General features: G+C 37.9%; 2 protein-coding genes across 4 annotated transcripts in view; one reads left to right on the top strand and one right to left on the bottom strand.

Annotated features, from left to right (window-relative positions):
- The first annotated feature begins 461 nt into the window (after positions 1-461).
- On the top strand, positions 462-12,948 carry LOC124794958. Its single transcript, XM_047258673.1, has 3 exons — positions 462-883; positions 11,521-11,800; positions 11,963-12,948. The coding sequence occupies exons 2-3, from the start codon at positions 11,635-11,637 to the stop codon at positions 12,343-12,345; spliced, it is 549 nt and encodes a 182-aa protein (XP_047114629.1). The 5' UTR covers positions 462-883; positions 11,521-11,634; the 3' UTR covers positions 12,346-12,948.
- LOC124794956 (WW domain-containing adapter protein with coiled-coil homolog) overlaps positions 7,973-21,609 on the bottom strand; it is a 101,197-nt gene continuing 87,560 nt past the window's right edge. For 2 of the 3 annotated variants that reach the window (XM_047258672.1, XM_047258671.1), the window contains 3 exons: positions 13,745-13,923; positions 9,947-10,074; positions 7,973-9,871 (listed from right to left, as the gene is read on the bottom strand). In XM_047258672.1, coding sequence (XP_047114628.1) covers positions 9,793-9,871; positions 9,947-10,074; positions 13,745-13,923 — 386 coding nt within the window. In that variant the 3' untranslated portion in view covers positions 7,973-9,792. The remainder of the gene's footprint in view (positions 9,872-9,946; positions 10,075-13,744; positions 13,924-21,609) is intronic. The other variant, XR_007016631.1, reaches the window with a different exon arrangement.

Raw genomic sequence — 21,609 nt, forward strand, 5'->3', positions numbered from 1 at the left:
TTCTTTGTTGCAGTCAGAAAATGACGACACTGCACTCTGGTGGGCATTGTGGGAAGTTTTTGCGATATCACAAAAGGTAGCCGGTGCTGCCACCTACGACGTAGTATAAGTACTAGGCGCAATTGTTGACGTGCTTGCACACACTGAAAAATCAAAAAACTTTTTTTTCGTTGTGGGCCAAAGTAGCCTCGCAAGGTCAAAAAAATACACATCGGTTTTGAATCGTGGAGCACATTTTTGTTTGTCAGATGACTACGTAGTCTGTATTACTTCGGTTTTCATAAACCTGAGCGTGTTTCCGTTTGAATTTCTCGCTTTTCTTCATTGCGTGTCTATGGTGCAATTTACTTCTGCGCATTGTGTACTAATAGTGAAAACATTTTACTGGAATGGAGAAACTTACGCAGCAACTGCGAGCTTTCTTCGCAATGTTTTACAGCACAATGCATCAACAAGTCGCAGACTGACTGTGTGTTCCGTGAAATGAGTTGAACAGTGAACATTTTGAGATATCTAGGCGCCTTCGTTCAGGCCAATCTGTGCAAAACATTGCAGTGGTTTTTGGTAGTGTGGCTGTTACGGTTCTTCGCCACCCCCACAAATTGGGCATTCTCCGATATCTTCTCCATTACCAACCACACAGAATTCATGTAATGCAGCAGCTGAATGAAACCGATCACAAGAAAACGCGTCATTTTTGTTGGTAGGTTTGTGAGATGAGTCATGATCTTCAGTGATGAGGCGCACTTCCACTTAAAATGGATACGCGAATAGCCGAAACTGCTGCATCTGAAGCTCAGAAAGTGCTTGCATTGTTCAAAAAAAGGGAAATGCATCCACAGCAAGTGATCGTTTGGTGTGTGTTTTGGGTGGGTGGCATGAGGCAAGTACCATGTAATTTAAGATTTTTTTTGTGGCCTCTTTCCAGTTGAATGGACATAAAAGAGTAGTTGTGTCAGCGGGATGGTACCACCCTGTCATTTCCCGCGAAGCAATTGAGATGTCCCATGAGCAGTTTCCAGATTGCCCCATCATCCGTAATTGTGACCACGTAGGTCTTGGAACCTAACCCCATGCGATTTTTATTTTCAGGGGGTTATCTCAAACTACTGGCGTGAAACTGAAGTATTCACGATATTTGACAAAATAATGTACCGGCTTGCCCTGTATCAGCTATAAGACTGAAAGAACTAATGACATCACACAAGAAGCCACAACTTAGTTTTTCTGAGTATACTGATGAAAATATTTGTGACAGTTACACTCCAAAACTTTAAAGGAAACAACAGTTCAGTTACATTTCTGTAAGTTATAAGCTCATGCTTGCCCTGTAAAGTTGATCATCATCTGTCACCATTCTAAGGCACTGTACATTAATCTGAGGTATATCAAAAATCCCAGTAAGAACTCACTTTGAACTGTTGATATTCGAATGTAGTATCAGTGGACTTGGCAGGAATGAGGAATCATGTCTCAAACTTAACATTGCTGCTTTGCACTAAAATTAGTCAAAGAATCAAAGGCTGAATGTTCAATGATGACCCACGAAACACGCATGTTCAAAATAATGTAAGTGCTCATAAATCTTGTCATATAAAAACCATGTTTTGTGCAAATTAAGAGATTCACAGGTATGTAAATGTTGGGAAACTCCTATCAGTTACCACTCACAGTGGGGAAGAAATCTGGATGACGATGCTGCTCACAGTTGTGAACATGAACCAGGATGTTTATTTCAATGTCCTTAGTGAGAGTGTTGCCTTTTCTTCTAAACTATGATGAGAGTACTGTAGTATTCTAAGATTCACAGTGCAGCAAGCATGGTAAGCATGGTTTAACAGACTCTTTCTTCGTATAGCACTTCAACCTCGTCAACCAGTCTCAATCTTATCTAAAATCTTTGGGTCAATTTGGAACAGCATGTGAAAAATAGTGGTTTACATACTTACAATTTTGTAGCTGTATTGAATCATATAGACTGCACCTGCCACTGCCACCTCACCCTTCCCATGAACTTCCACTTTTACCTCCACACATTTTATTGGCTACAGTATTTGTTTATTAGTGAGGCATATGCCAGTTAACACCAGCCTATTTACCACTGGTGCATATTGAGTGCATTTACTTCCCCCATCCAGAATACATGGCTTCATGTGTGTTTCATGGTTTTCTGTTCCTGCACGGACACTTTTTTAATTGTTTCCAGATTTTCATCTTCGGCCTGATGATTAGGTTTTCACTTCAACCATTTTTTTCCATGAGTTTAATACTGGCTAAAGTGATTGCCACCTTAGTTTTTAATTCTGACTCACGTGGCCTCAGCTGCATTTTTGAAATATGTTTGCATCCTTGCACCACGACCTTACTCTGCCACTTAACGGTTCAGATTGGCTCACAAACTGGAACTATGTAATAATACATTTTCACATTTTGTAGTTGATCTGATGATGTGCTAAGGGCACAAAGTGAGATTAATCATTGAATACTGCAGCGTAGACTACCTTATTTGGTTGACTGTGAGATGTTCGAAATTTTATGTAATGGTGTCTCTAACTTAACAAACATGAGAGTCACACACTTCCATTTCACACAACAGATTCTATATATGTGTGGAAGATATAAACAAATAGTTAGGCAAAAGGTTTCAGTCTGATCACACTATGGCCAAGTAATGAAAACATGTGCCAATTTGGGTGAAACACACAGTTGATATGCTTTATTTGTAGCTAAACAAACAAATCTGGGAACAAGTAAAATAATCCACAATTCAGATTTGAAAACCCATCTGCCATTGGATCTATAATCAGCTCCTAATAGTAATGCCTTGTCTGATTCTTATAATTTTATTACTAATCTCTGAAGGCATTTAAGATATCTGTGCAATTATGAACACACTAGTGAACCTGGCAAAACACACGCGCGCGCGCGCACACACACACACACACACACACACACACACACACACACCATCCATTTCCTCTTCGCCTCACTCACTGACATACAGCCAATGAAAACCTAGATTGGAAACTGAAGTCACTTAAAATAAATGGATAAATCTGTTAGAATTATTCATGTATTGGCCATGAGAGACTTTTCCTGCTATTGGACTGTGAGGGTAGTAACTTCAATGACAGTATTCCACATAGTTTTAATCTGCAAAAGGGTACAATTATAAAGTTACGGGCAATTCAGATTCCCTAGTAGTATTCTAATCACATATCCATAACCTACAAATACAACTTTACTGTTTTCTTTTAAAACCAACTACAAGGGAGAAAAAACAGCTTATATTCAAATGGCTCTGAGCACTATGGGACTTAACTTCTGAGGTCATTAGTCCCCTAGAACTTAGAACTACTTAAATCTAACTAACCTAAGGACATCACACACATCCATGCCCGTGGCAGGATTCGAACCTGCGAGCGTATCAGTCTCGCGGTTCCAGACTGTAGCGCCTAGAACCGCTTGGCCACCCTGGGCAGCAAAACAGCATATAGTTGTGTATAAAATGTCTGTCTATATATAAGGAGAAAAAAATACATGAGAGAGAAACAATTTGTCTCACTTTAAATGCTCTGCTATAATTTCACAGCACAGTGTAGCCCATCAGTTTCTTTCTCGGTCAGTTTTAATAGAAAACCTGGTATGTGCGTGTATGCGTGGACATTTATCACAGTATCATGTAAAGATCTGAAGTAGATCAGTCACATAATTTTCGAGATTCTTGGTAAAGACGACTACTGGTCTTGATGTAGTAGTATAGATGAGTGGCTTCAGCTGCATATGGAATGTGTGAAGAAACATATGAACACACTTCTTCACTGATTTGGTGTCATCATCAAAGCTAGAGACAGCATCCAGTGGTTTTCACACTGGAGATTGTTACTTGACACTAAACACCTACAGAGGCCTGAAATTCCCCACAGTTAAGTGCGGATAATGTTACAACACTTTTTTGTCTGAAAGGACTCAACTTATAAAACATACACACATTCCATCTTAAAACATAGACTTCCATGGGATTAGTGATACTGTTAGTGTAATGCGGAACAGAATAAAACCATTAACTTTGAAATCTTACACAACCTGAAGCTGTTTCTTTAAAGTGGAAAATGTGTGTGTTTGTTAGAAGGCCAAATGCAATGAGAATGCTAGATATGTTTCTTACTGTAGTTTTCGACTATTTGTCATATCTCTGAATCTTTCTGCTTTTTCTTGCCTCTATGTCTAGGTGAACAATAGCTGCTTCTCATTGTTTTAGGTTCATCTTTGAAATGTTATGTAAACCATATTTCCCAGGTGCAACAGAAGGAACATGCGTTACTTACTATTGTTTTAACTATGTATTTTCCATTCTGTGCTGTTTCATTCTCTCATTGGGAATTTAGTAAAAGTAAAAAATCTCTAGTCAGAACATTGTCTTGTGCTGGATAACAGATTTTATTGACAGATTTAATAAATAGCTACGTATTTCGATGGAACTCAAAAGCAAACTTTGTGAGCAATTAATTTTAAAAATACAGCATGCAAAAAAATGTGCTAGAGAGGCTAAAGAACTTAACTGATGTAATCAGTGAAGAAGGAAAGCAATCCTCCTCAGAGGGGGGAGGGGAGGGTGCGGAGATTTCAATACTGCTGGGAAACCATTTAGTATTAATGTCTGTCCCATAATCCAATACAACAGTAAGAGTGTCGTATGCAATTTATTGAGACTTGTGCATCCACTGTTTAATATACTGTTATCTCCATCTGAATCTGAATCTGAACCAAGCAAGCAGAGGTTGCAAACACTGCTTCAGTTGTAACATTCTTTTTCTTTACAATATGACCAGTTTCAGGACCATACATGCCCATCATCAGGTGTTATAACTGTGTACTGTGACCTCGAGCCCTGTGATGGACCAGTATAGGACACTGGTGTATCAAGTCCTGTGCTCGTCCACTGTGGCACTCAGGGTTGCAGCACAAAGTTATAACACCTGATAACGGGCATCTAAGAGATCAAAACTGGTCATGTTTCAACTAGAGCTTTACAAAGCTTTACGACTGAAGCGGTATTTTCAACCTCTGCTATAATGCTCAGTTGCGGATGTTCCTCTGCCAGCATTGTTTGTAAAACAAGCAAATTTTCATTGGTCCACATTTAACTGATAAATAATTATATTCCACCCAGCATGTGTCCTGTTTGATAAATGTTTATTTGGGTGCGACAGGTACCAAATACCTCACTACTTCAAGTATAACAATACTAACACTAATAATAATAATAATAATAATAATAACAATACATTTCTCCCTCAATATGATTGTCATTTTCACCACATTATCTCTGTCAGAGTTGTCAATCTAGTGCAGTATCCCAGAGATGATCTGTATAGTTAGGAAATGTGGCAGAGTTCTTACATGCTTGAATTTTCAGTTGGACAATGGGTAATATTCAAATGGCTTACCTGACATTGTTTTGGCCACAAAAGGAAAAACTAATCTGGATTTGAGTCCTGGTGCATTATTTGTTTCAAAAAGTAAGTAGTATCCATTGTAATCACCTTCTCCACTCATTTGCTTGGAACATTGTCTTCTTTGAACATTTTTACAATTTTATTTATCTTTGTTTCTGTTTTCAACATCTTTCACCTGTTTTTTTTTTTTTTTTTCTATTCAGTTGTATATAATTCTATTCAGTTGTACATAATTCACTGCCACCATTTGCTCGCAAGTCTAGTGATGATGATGATGATGTTTGGTTTGTGGGGCGCTCAACTGCGTGGTTATCAGCGCCCGTACAATTACCCAATCTTTGCTCAGTCCAATGTCGCCACTTTCCTGGATGATGATGATGAAATGATGAAGACAACACAAACACCCAGTCATCTCGAGGCAGGTGAAAATCCCTGACCCCGCCGGGAATCGAACCCGGGACCCCGTGCTCGGGAAGCGAGAACGCTACCGCGAGACCACGAGTGGCGGACTCGCAAGTCTAGTGGCATGTACCTACAACTACTTGTTGTGTTCCTTGGTGTGTGAATACTCTTTGCTTTATTCCTCTGCATGGCTCCTGCACAATAACTTAGCATGGATCCTGCATAATAACTAATTGTTTCTACACAATTTCCATGACAAATTATGGAATACTTTATATTAAATTAGCTGGAGCACTTGTAAAAAGAGGATTTGTTTTCTCAAAGTGTAAATGTTTTGCAAATCATATTCATGGTTTAGTTTTACAGGTTTCTTCAAAGTGACAGTAGAGAAAGAAGAGTGGTGTTATGAAAGGAAGGTGATGGTGAAGAGAGAATATTTCCTTTGTTGCTGGTAATCTGCCACCCTTATCTACATGTCTGATTTCTTCATCTCAGTCCAGCCAAGAAGGAACATGACCCAAAATGTGGCCTTTCCTTTAGGGTTCAAGTTTCTCCAATATATCTTAAAAGTTGTAGTGCAAACTTCCTTTTTATGACTATGTAGAAGGCATTCCATCTTCCTCTATGTTATTTAATATCTTATTATTTGATTAGTTTCATTATCTTTTTAGTTGATGATATGATAAACAACCGCCTTTTCCCCCCACAAATGTTAATTTCTGCTTTCTGTTGTCCCCTCTGCAAATATCTTACTGGTTAACCAAATTCGGTTCAAACAGAAGCTTCAAGTTAATTTTCAAGTAAAAAATATGATTTGACATTTTTTCTGAAGCAAGCACATATGATGTGTCAAGATTAATGTAGAACCAAATCAACTAGTGGTAGGAACCGTTTTGTGACAGCTATCACTCCTATAATATACAGCAGAACAAAAAGACTCACAAAATAAGCCTTCGGCCAATAACGCCTTTGTCAAAAATAGACAACACACATACACACATGTGCAATCAGTCTCTGGCAGCTGAATACAGACTACGAGTAGCAGGACATGATGGGAGAGGCAACCGGGTGGGGGTAAGTAGGAGGCTGGGAAAGCTTATTTTGTAACAGTCTCTTTGTTGTGCCTCTCTGCAGCTCAGGATCTCCACTACATGGCAAGCAACTATCCTTTTCATTGTGTATTAGACCGGGGACGTAGAATGACGGAGAGGGTTCGTCCCGCCATAGCCCTCAGTGGTTCACAACCCCACAACAGGCCACAGCAGCCACCCCCCACTGCCGCCCCACACCGAACGCAGGGTTATTGTGCAGTTCAGCCTCCTCCAAACCTATGAGAAATTAAGAGGAAAGTACTGCTGTTCCTGTGATATACTGAAGATAATCAAAAATTAATATTTATCATAAAGTTCTAATAACTTAGAAACAATGTGCATTCTCTTCTTAAGCTTTGTTCCTAACATTTGCAGTTACTGAATAAATTGTTAAAATACCATTGCCACTTTATGAATGAAAACAACGCTAGCGAACAGTTATTAACGATGGGACAGAACTTGAATGCATTCAAGACAATCCAAAACTTTCTAAAGAGATAGATACTGGAAAAATACACATCCAGTACTTGGTTTGAAGCTATACTTCGAAATTTACCAAAGAAACTGAGCCTGTTACACAGTGATATATAATTTCTCAATGCCTGAATTAAGGGGTGTTAGCAGTATTTCCTTTATCATATATCCTGTTTGTGAATGCATGATGTCTTTCAGTTCACACAGTGTATCAGAATATTTTCATGGAACATTTTTGTTGCTGGTGCATCAAATTGAATAAACATTAAAGTTAATTCTGGAGGGCAGATGATGGACAATATGAATACTGAAGAGTGACCTTGAGAAATCATTTTCCACAGGTATTATTTTGATATGTTATCAATACAGGACAAATTATTTTTATGACGACTTTTCCAAATCCAGAATCTTATGCAGGAACTAACAGAGGTGGTACTTTGCAGATGGTTGGGATCAATAGGAACAACACTAAGGACAGAGCACAGGAATAGTCCTTTCTATTTCCATGACAGGTTTTCTGCTTTATAGGCATTAATAAAGGTATAATTGGAGAACAACAAACAGATTGTTTAATTAAAATTATTCCTTCTAAACACCACAGGCTGTGGCCCAGGTACCTAACATTTACTCTTAGATTAAATGCAATAAAACAGTCTATTTACTGCAGAGGAGAAAAAAAAAGTCTTTGACAAATGATAACAGTCAATAAAAAACTGCTATCTGCATACAGAGTATAAATAATTATTCTTGGAAAAGAATTCTGACATATCATGTAGCTATTTCTCAACAGTGACTGTAGCAAAAAGATTTGTGTAAATTACACAAATGGTTTAATTTTTTCTACTTGTCCCATCAAATAATGCTAGAACTAAATCTACCTCCACAAAGCAAAAACTCCAAACATTCAAATGCTAATAATCTTGCTCATCAACAAACTACAAATAATTATGTCAGAATCCAAAAAAAACTTTCAAAACAAACAGTCAACTTTAAAGACCTTTCAGATATGTACACTGTTACCAATGATCACATTTAACCAAACTTTATGAAACTCCCAAGTAGAACAATAAATTCTCACCTCTGGAAAGAAAACATTATCGAAGTGGATACCACACTGATACAGCAACAATAATGACAACAATAGTAACAATAGGAATTGTGTTATTAAATACCCAGGATTGCTTAATGACTTCAATATTATTTCAATTCTTGGTGCCAAAGGCAACAGCAGTCTTCACAAAATGTTTCCAATGGAAACAAATGACACTAAAATCTCTGTACAGCATGCTTAAAGACTGTTCATATAAGATTGTATATTTATTTTACAGTCTCCTTGATCAAGATTTATACAGAAATGTGTGTACACTTTTTTGCATACCATTGCTTTACTGTCTCTGCACAGAACAAGAGGTAAAATATTCTAACATTCAAATCATTTTTAAAAGCCAGGAGCATTTAATTTTATGTACAGACAAGTAGATAAAAATTTTGATACTGGGGAAAACTCTGGTAACAAGAAATTTTAGACTACTACACTTACAGAGGCAATTGAAAGTATCTCCGAATTTCTTTTTCAGATTTTTTTCCTTTATTGTATCAACAATATGACGTCACTAACTGAAAAATTATGGACTCTTCAAGAACTGCAGACAAGAAGAATCAACATTTTTTTTAGTAACCATGGAGGATGATTCCACATTAACAACATATACAAGTTGCTTTGCTTCATAAGCAGGAATTTGTAACACAGTCATCGTACCTCACACATTTCATAACTATATACACATATGAAGTGCAAGAGAAACTTGAGAAGTCCATACAACTATTTCATTTTATTGTTATGTACAAAAAGCTAACTTAAATCATTAGGTCGCCTGACCATTTCAAGTTGTCTGCAGGGCTTTGTCCTCCAACCAAACCTAGCTTGCAAGCAGCCACACATACAGAATGTCAGTGTAAAAAAATTAATACAGGTTGCAACGGTATTAAATAATTTACGACTCATCTAGCATCTGAATTTCAGTGCATATGTAGTACTACTTGAAGCAGCTCAACAGCACAGGAAAGCTAATTTCAGTAATCTTCCCAGCATACATGCAATCCAAGAAATATATAACCTTTACATAAAAGAAGTCCACTTAGTCTCCATCTACAATAAAAAAAAGGGAAAATTACATGACAGCCATTTTATAAATGAGATACAAGATAAATGCTGGTTCACTCAAAATCTGCCAATCCAACATAGCAACACAGAGCAAGAATGCACCTGTAGCCAGCAGGAACAATAATGGAGAAAGTTTCCCTGCGAGAGCAACCACTTCCTTATTGTGCGGTGATATCACACACACACACTTCCACATACTGCACTACGAATCATCAGACATAAAGGAATTCTGAGATTTCAATTGTTCCAAAGTCTCGATTTGTTGACGCAAGAACAATATCCTGAAACAAGAAATTTCAAATTAAATACAGAAATGAAAAAATGAAATCCAATTAAGAATCTTATAAATGTGATACCTTTGCTCTTGCAGCGTCGCTTGGATTTCAGTAAGTCGAACAATAGACCTTGCAGTTTTCAGTTCTGCCGATACTCTTGTACACTGCAAGCTTCCCATTGTATAACCTTCTTCACTTAATTTTTGAGCCTGGTTAAAAACAATAAAAAATACATAAATTTTCTACTTTTACGAAATTTAATACTGAATATTAAATCTCAACGAAGATGTGGCTCAGATGCTGCTAGAACAGAGCCACAGGTCCAGACTTTCTGCACAACGGATTTTCGTAGTCAAAAAACAGCTATCAGCTTTTGGTGTGTTCCATTGTTAGGGCAATTTATTCACTTTCGTGGATCTGATACAGCTAACCACCACAACCTTTGGAATCATCCAAAGGAAAATGGGGTGGTAGTTTACTCACACAATTGTTTACAGAACATAGCACATACACCAACAAGCACAGCAGTGTTCCTGCTACTGAGTGATTTTAGTTTCTTTTCCTTTCTGTTAGCACCATTCTCTGTATATATCACTGAAAGGAGCAGCTGTGCAGTAATGACCTCCAGTGAATCACCTTCAAAGGACCACTTTAGTTTTGGCTTTTGTTATTATTTGTTTTGGTACCAGTTGTATCAACAATTCACTGGATGAGCAATTTCAATCTACTGAGTTTAAGTGACCATACATATGACTGAATATCTTATCTCCTCAATTATTAATCTATAGTTTTCAAATTCTCACAGAACTTTATTTACCCTCTTTTATCTCCAACCAGTTTTTAATTCTCAGAATAGTTTTGGCTTTACTTAAAACTGTGATGAAGCTCACTCCACTCTCGGAATACTTTCTGACTTTTCTGTTGATTCACGGTGAGTCAATCAAATCATTCAGTATCTCAATTAATAATAATAATTTCAAGGACTAAGAGAAGGAGATACCAACTAAATACATGAATGCAAATGTGAGAAACTGAAGCAGCCACCCCCATCCCCAAAACACACACACACACACACACACACACACTTAAATCATCAATAAGAAGGCGAATATTTAACTTAATGGAATCAATGCTCCCACAGTCAAATTTTATTTTCCTCTCTAATTAAAATGTGAGGACCTATATGGAGACTACTTTAACTGTTCATTAAGGCTACACATGTCTTATTATCTAGAAACGCAGGTAGATGTTTAAGAAGTGTAGAGCATATCAGACATGATCAGAGAGAGGCCATACAGTTCTTGCAATATTTGATTGTCTTCTCAAATGGCTAAGAGTATTACAGTGAGCATACTAGAATTTGTTAGATGTTGTGATGCCTACAGCGAGTGTGGTGGTCGTCTCATGTAAATCTAAGTATGCACTGTGCATAACGATTTGTATATTACACCAAAGTATTTCACTGATCTGGAATCAAACATACCAATTATATCCTTGTGAACACAATATATCTTCCTTAAAGCCTCCCTACTCTTTTAAGCTTCTCTGCTCTAGCTATCTCTATATTAATTTGTTTTTTTATCTTTGAAAATAGTGTAGACAACTGAAATGCTTCTAAAAGACACTGACTGAATATGTATGCTTCTGCTTCACAGAACCACAGATTGCAACAAAGAGGGGGAAATTATACCACATAATATTTGCCAAAGTGGTATAAAAATGAAAATTTTCCGAAACTTAAGTAGTTTCTGAACACCAACCAAAGAAAAATGGAAGTGTGTCAGTTACAGGGAACACCATTTACAGAGTGCAAGTCATTTAGCTGTATGTTAATATTCCACTGCCGACGAGGCTGGTCGAGGACACCTATACTGTGCAAAGCAGTGGAACGAATGACACACATCATGACTGCATGCACAGTGCAGGAAGCATTGTGTAAGTTTTGCCAGTATTGGATACTTTAAAATAAATTATAGGTAACATAAGAGTGCAGTTTTTCACATCATATCGCGAGCCAATAGTTGGTTTTTCATGTTATGTCCCAAGCCAATAATAAAATAATTTAAAAAATTGTAAAATCCTTTGATTTTCTTTCAGGCATGCTATGGAGAAGTAAAGATGAGAAATGTGGAGAGAAAAAGGTTTTGGTCATTGTGACAGATAGTGCCGCATATATGCTGAAGGGCGCAGAGTGTTTCCAGGTGTTTTACGCTAAAATTATTCACCTCTCGTGTCTGTCTCATGGCAACCATCGAGTCACTGAAGAGGTCAGAGCCACATTGTCAGAGATCAACTGCCTTATATCTTCAGCAAAGGTTTTCATCAAGGCACCAAGCCCAGCGAGAGCTTTCCAGACTGCTCACCCAGACTGTCCTCTGCCACCTGAACCAGTCTTGACAAGGTGGGGAACATGGCTTTCAGCTGCAAACTATTATTCAGACAACCACAGAAAAGTTGCAGAGGTATTGATGCCTATGTAGTTCTGGATAAATTGAATAAGCAAAGGAAACGAACACAACATAGAATTCCAATATTAAGCTTATGTCTCTGTACAGCAGTTTTCAGCTTGTAACAGACATTCACTAGATTATTATTTCCTTTTTCCACGTCCTAAAGGGCTTTGAAGACAGCGAAAATTTAGCCATACCAAAAGCCAAAGACACCCTGAAGAATTCCAGCATGTTACACAGACTATCTTTCATCCGAGTGCACTTGGGTGGCCTTCCAGACCTAATTGAGAAACCAGAGACTCATAGCATGGAAGTTACGAAGGCAATGGCTCTCGTCGAAGGACTCAGGACACAAAGCAAAGAGTTGGCCAGTTCCGATCAGTGAGAGACTTACAAGAAAATTGGATGCAGTTCTTCATAGAAATCCTGGTTGGCCTACAATTCGGAAGATCGCTCAGTTACTGGAAGGAGATGAACACTCCAAGAATCTAGATGATTTCGTGTCGTCTGATTTCTCTGCTCTTAACTTTTTACCTGTAGTGTTACGTGACGCTGAACGATCATTTTCAAGATTGAAAATGTTATCAGACCATAACAAAAATTTTCTTGTACAGAATAGGGAAAATATATTGGTAGTTCAAACAAACTAATTCTTAGAATTTACCAAACTTATTGTGTAAGTACATATGTTATACTTCACCTTACTCATTGAATTATAGCCATTATTGAAAATATTTGATGGTTATTCTTTAATTTTCCCAAATAAGATGCATAGTTTAAAGAATTTATCTACAAGAAATTCATTATTAAAGAATTTTAGCTGCATATTTAAAGGCACATATTGGCAGGAAGAGCATATTTAACTGCACATTTCGAGGAGTTTTGGCGCATAATTCGTGGGTTGTAAGTGCAAATCAATCCGAAGACTAGTATTTTTTTCCTGACTTTCTGTGCTTGGGTGTGCACCATTTCTTAACCTCTTCTTTATTCTGGCGAATGAAAAAAATCAGAGTGTGAAAAAATTGAAATTTTCCACCCCTATATATTCATTCTATGAAATCTCCAAGATATTACTGCACTGCTTTCTCTACTATATACATGCACACAAAAATTTTCAATCAATTTTTGCAGAAGGGATGCTGCTTCTAATTTCTTTCCACAATAATTTCAGTAACAATTTTCTAGATGGAGGCCATTTAAACTTTACTACTGAATGCAGCTAATTTGTCCATGTCTTTGGGGTTTCTCTCTTACAATTAATTCAAAGAATGAGTTCTGCTGCTGCAAGCCATGGCAGCTGAACATTTTTAATGTTAAAATGGTAAACAACCTGATAATTAACCACACTCCTGAGCTGTTTAGTCTGATTATGTCTGTAACCTATCCTAATAATGGTGTTGAACAACTCCATCACACACTAACACCTTACCTGCTTTTCCAAAGCATCAGCAGGCCAGCCACGTACATGATTGACCAAGTCATCACGATAATGGTTCAACAGACTTGGTGTCAAATGGGTCCCTTGTGGACGCAGTGCATGTAAAGAACTGCAACTGCCTACTGTGCCCAAATTCTGCAAGGAGCTCAGGTTACTGGGCGGACTTGCCACTGAAACAAAAATGTTGTGAACATACAATGTGTGCTGCAATTTGAGACACTAAACTGTACCATCAGCATCTCACAATTTTTCCTACATATTGGTACAACAACAAACAACAAAGCCATTCAAACAGTTAAAATTAAATTGACTGAAAAAAAAATAAGCACAACACTTTCATCTTACTGAAGAAAAAGTAACTGACACAATAGGAATACTGTATGCTGCAGCTGTGCCTAGTGGTGTAAAATGCCTGGCCAAAAAGTTGGAGCAAATGCCCAAAATTTCCAAATGTCCAGGCATTTATGCATTTTAAAGACTGGTAAATGGTGCTTTAAAAAAAACGGGAGGGGGGGGGGGGGCGGATATTCTTTACTGGAAAAGGTATTTTGCAACACTTGCTTCTGCAGTGGTTGGGTAACAAGAGTTGAAAAAGCTGCTTAAGAGTTGGGGAGAGTTATTAGGGGGAAATAAATTGGACTGTAATCATAACTTTTTACATCTTTAATGATGTCAATTCTTGGGGTAGTACATAATAAAAATAGAAATAACATTAAAGTTTAAAATTAATTTTTGAAATAAAATTAATTTACATTAAGTAGCTAGGCTGTAGGTAGTATTTCTACTTATACTGTACTGCTGCAAAGAATTATAGTAAAAAATTTGTCTGTAACAATTTTAATTAGGCATGTATCATGTTCTGATTCTGACTCCACAATTCCAAGAATCCCAGATTCTCTACGAATAGACTAGTATCTCGATCGAGTGACTCCAGCATCTTGGGCATCGATTCTTTGTTATTAAACCTTTTTATGTTAGTGTTCTCATTTTATCTCCACAGCAGTGCAGTCATATAAAAATAGATAAAGAAAGCAGCAAAACAGTAAACTACAGTCTGTCTCAAACATTGCTATATCTGACAACAAAGCATTCCCCCCCACTGGAAACAGTTCAATATTTAACAATACATTTATCACCAAGAAACACATGTCAGTTGTTTAATACATTCAGTAATAATTTTGCTATCAATCATCATCCTTCAATAATATTCAGAGATCTGACACGAATTAAAAAAAACAAAGATGATATGACTTACCAAACGAAAGTGCTGGCAGGTCGATACACACACAAACATACACACAAAATTCTAGCTTTCGCAACCAACGGTTGCTTCGTCAGGAAAGAGGGAAGGAGAGGGAAAGACAAAAGGATGTGGGTTTTAAGGGAGAGGGTAAGGAGTCATCCCAATCCCGGGAGCGGAAAGACTTACCTTAGGGGGAAAAAAGGACGGGTATACATATACATATACACACACATTGTGTGTGTGTGTGTGTGTGTGTGTGTGTGTGTGTGTGTGTGTGTGTGTGTGTGTGTGCGCGCGCGCGCGACTGACAAGGTGGAATGATAACATAAAACTAGTTGTAGGAAACTTGGATGTTGTACAGATTCTTCAGAAGAGCCCTAAGGAAAATTTATTCACCCATGAAATAGGCAAGTTACAAATTACTTGTTACATAAGTTCTTGATTCCTGCTTTTGGTCAGGGATCCAGATCATGTAGGATTAATATAGTAGATGGACAAGACTTTTTTTTTAAACAAAAAGTGTATTATGATGTGTGTGTTTTGCATGTGTGATGCCATATTTGGGTATGCCCTAATCACAGACAGCATGGTTCACAAAATTCTAAAAGCCCCTTTTTACAAGTTGTGGAATAGTCACTAAAACGCTTCCAGAGGGCCAACAAAACCTTCGCTTTATTATAATTCCAGCCATGTATTACAATGTTTATTTTGTTTATTTGTAATCAGGTTATTAATTTTAGTTGGTAATGACCATCTTCAGACTTAAGTAAAACCTTGTTACATATCACACTACTACATGTGATGGTGCAATCAACATCATTAGCCATTTGGCTTTGCAAACAAATAAAATCAAAGTATGTAAAGTGTACCACTGTAGTGTACATACTGCACATGAAGAAGGACTCTCAGTATAGCAATCTCTCTTCACGTGCAGTACATACATTTCAATGGTGCTCTCTACATACCATGAATTTATTCGTTTGATGAAGCTGTAATAGCTAATTATGTTGACTGCACCATCACATGTAATAGCATGATATGCGTAATGCAACACGTTTTTACTCAGGGCTGAAGATTGGTAATGACAATCAAAATTAATAACCCGGTTACAAATGAACATTGTTATCCAAGCAAATCTAAGAATTCGAATTCCAAAAGTAATCAAGAACCCCTTAAATCCCAACACCACCTCTCATAGTGATTACCCTGGGAAAATTAAACATATTTGGGTTCGTGCAGTAGAGTTTCAAGAATCTTTCTGCCCAAAAACCATATGTAAATTAAATAGGAAAATGAATTTAATATACTATTTACCCACTCTGTCACACATCATACAGTAATACTTAACTTAAAGTTAATGAGAGGAAATTGTATCGAACAGGAAAGCCTAGGATGTTCTCCTGTTTATATAGGGTGTTTACGTAAGAACAGGCAAAAATTTAACACAACATAGAGGATACTCCACTGAACAATTTGAGATAGGGAACCTGGGGCTACAGAAGCCAGCTTAAGGAGATAATAGGAATAAAATCTCGTTACTATGTACTTTTTTATTTGCATCAGTTACAATTAACTGCAAATACAATCACTGACACAATGAACGTATCATTCATACTGTATCTTACAAAAAGTGCTGAAACTGACAGCCATTAACCTCAATGCCAGAATGACATCGGCACAGAAGATTCTACTGCACCATGACAACTATCCCTGGGGCGCTTTGAATAACATCACAGGCAGCTACAATTCTGGCAATTCATTCCATCTCTGTATCCACTGGGGTCTCATACACAAGTGACTTTAGATATCTCCATAGGAAACAATCAAGGGGGTTCAGGTCAGGTGACCTTGCAGGCCATGGGACATGATCTCCCCTTTCAATCCAGCATCCAGGAAATACTGCAATGAGATAATTGTGGACATCCACATTGAAGTAGGTGGCGCACCATCATGCTGTATCCACATCCTCTCATGAACAGCCAAGGGTATATTCACCAGCAAATCACAAAGAACTCTCTGCACAAACCTCAAGTACAGATGGCCATTCAGACTGACAGGTAGAAGATATGGTCCAATGAGATTGTTGTCTACAATACCAGCCAAATGTTACAGCAAAATATACTTGATGGAATGAATCTACCACAGCGTGAAGGTTTTCCTCATTCCACACACGGTTATTCCCACTGTTCGAAATACCACCATGGTCAAATGATGCCTCATTAGTAAACAGCAAGATCTGAAGGAAATCTCGTTGTTCAATCTATTGTTGGGGCAATCACTGACACACTGTGACACTCGGTGCAAAGTCAGACACAAGCACTGCATGGACTCATTGTGGGTGGTATGAGTGTAATTATTGTTTGTGGAGTACTTGTCACACGCTAGTATGTGCAGCGCCCATTCCATGTGCATTATGGTGAGTACTTCTAGTAGGGTCCACTGCAACACGTTCCAGCACCACCTCTTCAAAATTTGGTGTGCAAGAGGTCTTCACGCTGTTAGGTTCCTCGTTTCTTCTTTCCAATGAACGAGTGTCCCGCATTCGTCGATCGATAGAAATAAACACTCGTCATAATGGATAACGCCCATTAGAAAATCGTTCCCTGTACAGCCTTTCAGCAGCGAGACAATTACAACATACTTCCCCTGTGAGTTCTGCAAAACTGTACTGGTACTGCTCAATTGTATTTTACTGTACCTCTCTGAATAGCACTGAATAATGAATGAGTCTGTCATTCTTTCATAGCACTTTCTGTCATTGGACAATGTAAATACAATATAAAAGAGCCACCTTATGGACAAGTAAAGTACACAAAACCCTGCATCATGACTTTCCAGTAATCAGGCTCATCGTCTGTTTCCTCGCAGGAAATAAAGAATGTTCATATAAATAAACAGCACAGTATGTGCAAACTTGTACCCATGTTAGTTGTGAATAAGGTGGAAAACAGTAATGCTACACAAAGCAGTACAGAAGTTTACTTCCATATCTCTAAGTTTGCTTCTCCAAGCCCACGTTGCCTACTTCAAATTGTTCAATGGATCATTCATTCTCTATGTCCCGTTACATTTTTGCATGCTCTTACGGAAACACCCTGTATGTAATATATTAATACCTAATGCACTTGCAAACAGAGAGATGGTCATTAGCAAATGCAGCAATCACATACGTACGTGGACAATTTAGCCACTTCGGAAAAAATTTTTTGTCCATCCAAGCAGATTTTTGGTGAACTTGTGTAACAAGCAGTGCAGAAGCAGTAATATTTTTTGAAGCCCTGGGCTTAGCAGACTTCCCCATTACCAGCAGCTTCAGTTTATGGTCGCCACTTGCATTCAATGCAGCAAGAACTGTTAACCTCTCTTTACATTTTCTGTAGCCCGGGGCAGCCTTTTCTTCTTTTGAGACTAAAGTTTTGGATGAAAGCATTTTAAAATTCAGCCATGTTTCATCACAGTTACACAGGTTATCAGAAATAAGCTTTTCTTCCAGTGTAAGTTTTCTTAATTTCTCCCAAAACCGTGTAACAGTCTGAGAATCTGCAGAAAGTTTTCCCACCGCAAATTTCACTCTGCCTAGTGCCATATTGCTTCTTCCATCTATCCAACTATCCTGAACTTGCAGTAAAGTCTTTCTCAGCTTCCTTTAACTCATTTCTAAAAAATACAGCTTTTTCTTGCTGAATAAGCCCTGAAATTTGATTTCCTTTTTATCTTTGCTGAGTAAAAGAAACAAACAAAGCTTCACATGTTTTTTCACACACTGATTTCTTCACAAACTTCTTTTGAAATAACAAAATAGAACATTTGCTTGATGAAAATTTTCAATTGTGTCCGTTTCTACGCCAATATCCAAATATCACTTCACCAACTCCAAACTCAACACCAAGTTTTTTCACTGTTTCTCCTCTGTCCTGTCTTTTCAAAGTCTCCAGTTTCACATTCAAATGCACAAATTTTCTCTTGCGTCTACCACTCATTGTAATGTATGAATTAAAACATTAAGAAACACACAGTTACATCTGTACAGTACACTGTACATACATAGAACACTTTAAAATGAATGTGACCCAAGTGGGTTCCCTACAGTACGGATGTTACTACACAACCAACCACAATACATACAACATTGCTCAGCCAGTGTTGTAAAATGTGTAAAGTACTGTTACTTAGGCTAATGTATTTTAATGAGAATTGTTACTGAGTAGGCACAAAAATACAGGTAACAACAAGGACGGTATGCACTGTGCACCTCATTGTCAGGCAGTCACAGTTAAAGAAGGGTCGACAAAGAAAGAGCAAGCGCACTCCTTGAAACCTAATGCTACCTGTCCACCTGCAATAGAAATACATTACTAGTCTGAGGCCAGGGTTACATCTGTGCATTATGAACGAAAACTGTATGTGGGTCAATTTTACCTGCCAAAGTGGGATGGCTTGTGTGCCTGAGCAACATAGGCAGCCACACCACAGATGCAACCATAATGAAGTGGCACTTAGAGAGGCAAAGCAAATCTGTAGATCCTGAAGACAGGCAGATGTCTTTCCATTAGTTGCAGGTGCAACTGTCTGGATGAGTAATGATCTGGCCTTTTAAAATTAGCCAAGATGGCCCTGCTGTGTTGGCACTGCAAACAGTTTAATACAAGATGAAACTAAAGCCAATGTGTTTCAAAAAGACATACAGCTCTCCTCTATGGCTGAACGATGATGGCATCCTTAATTAAATTATTGTTGTTAGTGAAGGGAGACAAAAATTTAATAGCCATGGGTGACTGGAATTCGACAGTAGGAAAAGAAAGAGAAGGAAACGTAGTAGATGAATACAGAGTGGGGGTAAGGAATGAAAGAGGAAGCCACCTGGTAGAATTTTGCACAGAGCATAACTTAATCATAGCCAACACTTGGTTCAAGAATCATGAAAGAAGGTTCTATACATGGAAGAACCCTGGAGATACTAAAAGGTTTCAGATAGATTATATAATGGTAAGACAGATATTTAGGAACCAGGTTTTAAATTGGGTATGAACTGTAGATTAAGACTGAAGAAACCGCAAAAAGGTGGGAATGTAAGGAGATGGGACCTGGACAAACTGAAAGAACCAGAGGTTGTAGAAAGTTTCAGAGAGAGCACTAGGGAACAATTGACAAGAATGGGGGAAAGAAATACAGTAAAAGAAGAATTGGTAGCTTTGAGAGATGAAATAGTGAAGGCAGCAGAGGATCAAGTAGGTAAAAATATGAGGGCTTATAGAAATCCTTGGGTAATACTGAATTTAATTGATGAAAGGAGAAAATATAAAAATGCCGGAAATGAAGCAGGCAAAAAGGAATACAAACATCTCAAAAATGAAATCAACAGGAAGTGCAAAATGGCTAAGCAGGGGTGGCTAGAGGATGAATGCAAGGATGTAGAGGTGTATATCACTAGGGGTAAGATAGATACTGCATACAGGAAAATTAAAGAGATCTTTGGAGAAAAGAGAACCACTTGTATGAATATCAAAAGCTCAGATGGAAACCCAGTTCTAAGCAGAAAGATGGAAGGAGTAATATAGAGGGTCTATACAAGGGCAATGTTCTTGAGGACAATATTGTGGAAATGGAAGAGGAAGTAGATGAAGATGAAATGGGAGATATGATACTGCATGAAGAGTTTGACAGAGCACTGAAAGACCAAAGCGGAAAAAATGCCCCGGGAGTAGACAACATTCCATTTGAACTACTGACAGCCTTGGGAGAGCCAGTCCTGACAAAACTCTACCATCTGGTGAGCAAAATGTATGAGACAGGCGAAATACCCTCAGACTTCAAGAAGAATATAATAATTCCAATACCAAAGAAAGCAGGTGTTGACCAATGTGAAAATTACGGAACTATCAGTTTATTAAGCCACAGCTGCAAAATACTAACACGAATTCTTAAGGGACGAATAGAAAAATTGGTAGAAGCCAACCTCAGAGAAGATCAGTTTGGATTCCGTAGAAATGTTGGAACACGTGAGACAATACTGACCCTACGACTTATCTTAGAAGAAAGATTAAGAAAAGGCAAACCTACGTTTCCAGCATTTGTAGACTTAGAGAAAGCTTTTGACAATGTTGACTGGAATACTCTTTCAAATTCTGAAGGTGGCAGGGGTCAAATGCAGGGAGTGAAAGGCTATTTACAATTTGTACAGAAACCAGATGGCAGTTAGAAAGAGTCGAGGGACATGAAAGGGAAGCAATGGTTGGAAAGGGAGTGAGACAGGATTGTAGCCTATTCCCAATGTCATTCAATCTGTATATTGAACATGCAGTAAAGGAAACGAAAGAAAAATTCGAAGCAGGAATTAAAATCCATGGAGAAGACGTAAAAAATTTGAGGTTCGTCAATTACATTGTAATTCCGTAAGAGACAGCACAGGACCTGGAAGAGCAGCTGAATGGAATGGACAGTGTCTTGAAAGGAGGGTATAAGAAGAACATCAACAAAAGCAAAACGAGGATAATGGAATGTAGTCGAATTAAATCGGGTAATGCCGAGGGAATTAGATTAGGAAATGAGACGCTTAAAGTAGTAAATGAGTTTTGCTGTTTTGGGAGCAAAATAACTGATGATGGTTGAAGTA

Source organism: Schistocerca piceifrons, chromosome 4 (assembly GCF_021461385.2).
Source record: "Schistocerca piceifrons isolate TAMUIC-IGC-003096 chromosome 4, iqSchPice1.1, whole genome shotgun sequence".
Lineage (NCBI taxonomy): Eukaryota > Metazoa > Arthropoda > Insecta > Orthoptera > Acrididae > Schistocerca > Schistocerca piceifrons.

Excerpts from the sequence above, each read along its gene's own strand:
- LOC124794958 (XM_047258673.1), top strand. The coding sequence starts at position 11,635 with ATGGAAGTGTGTCAGTTACAGGGAACACCATTTACAGAGTGCAAGTCA. Across the intron at positions 11,801-11,962 it reads CACAGTGCAGGAAGCATTGT|GCATGCTATGGAGAAGTAAA; the intron begins GTAAGTTTTGCC and ends ATTTTCTTTCAG.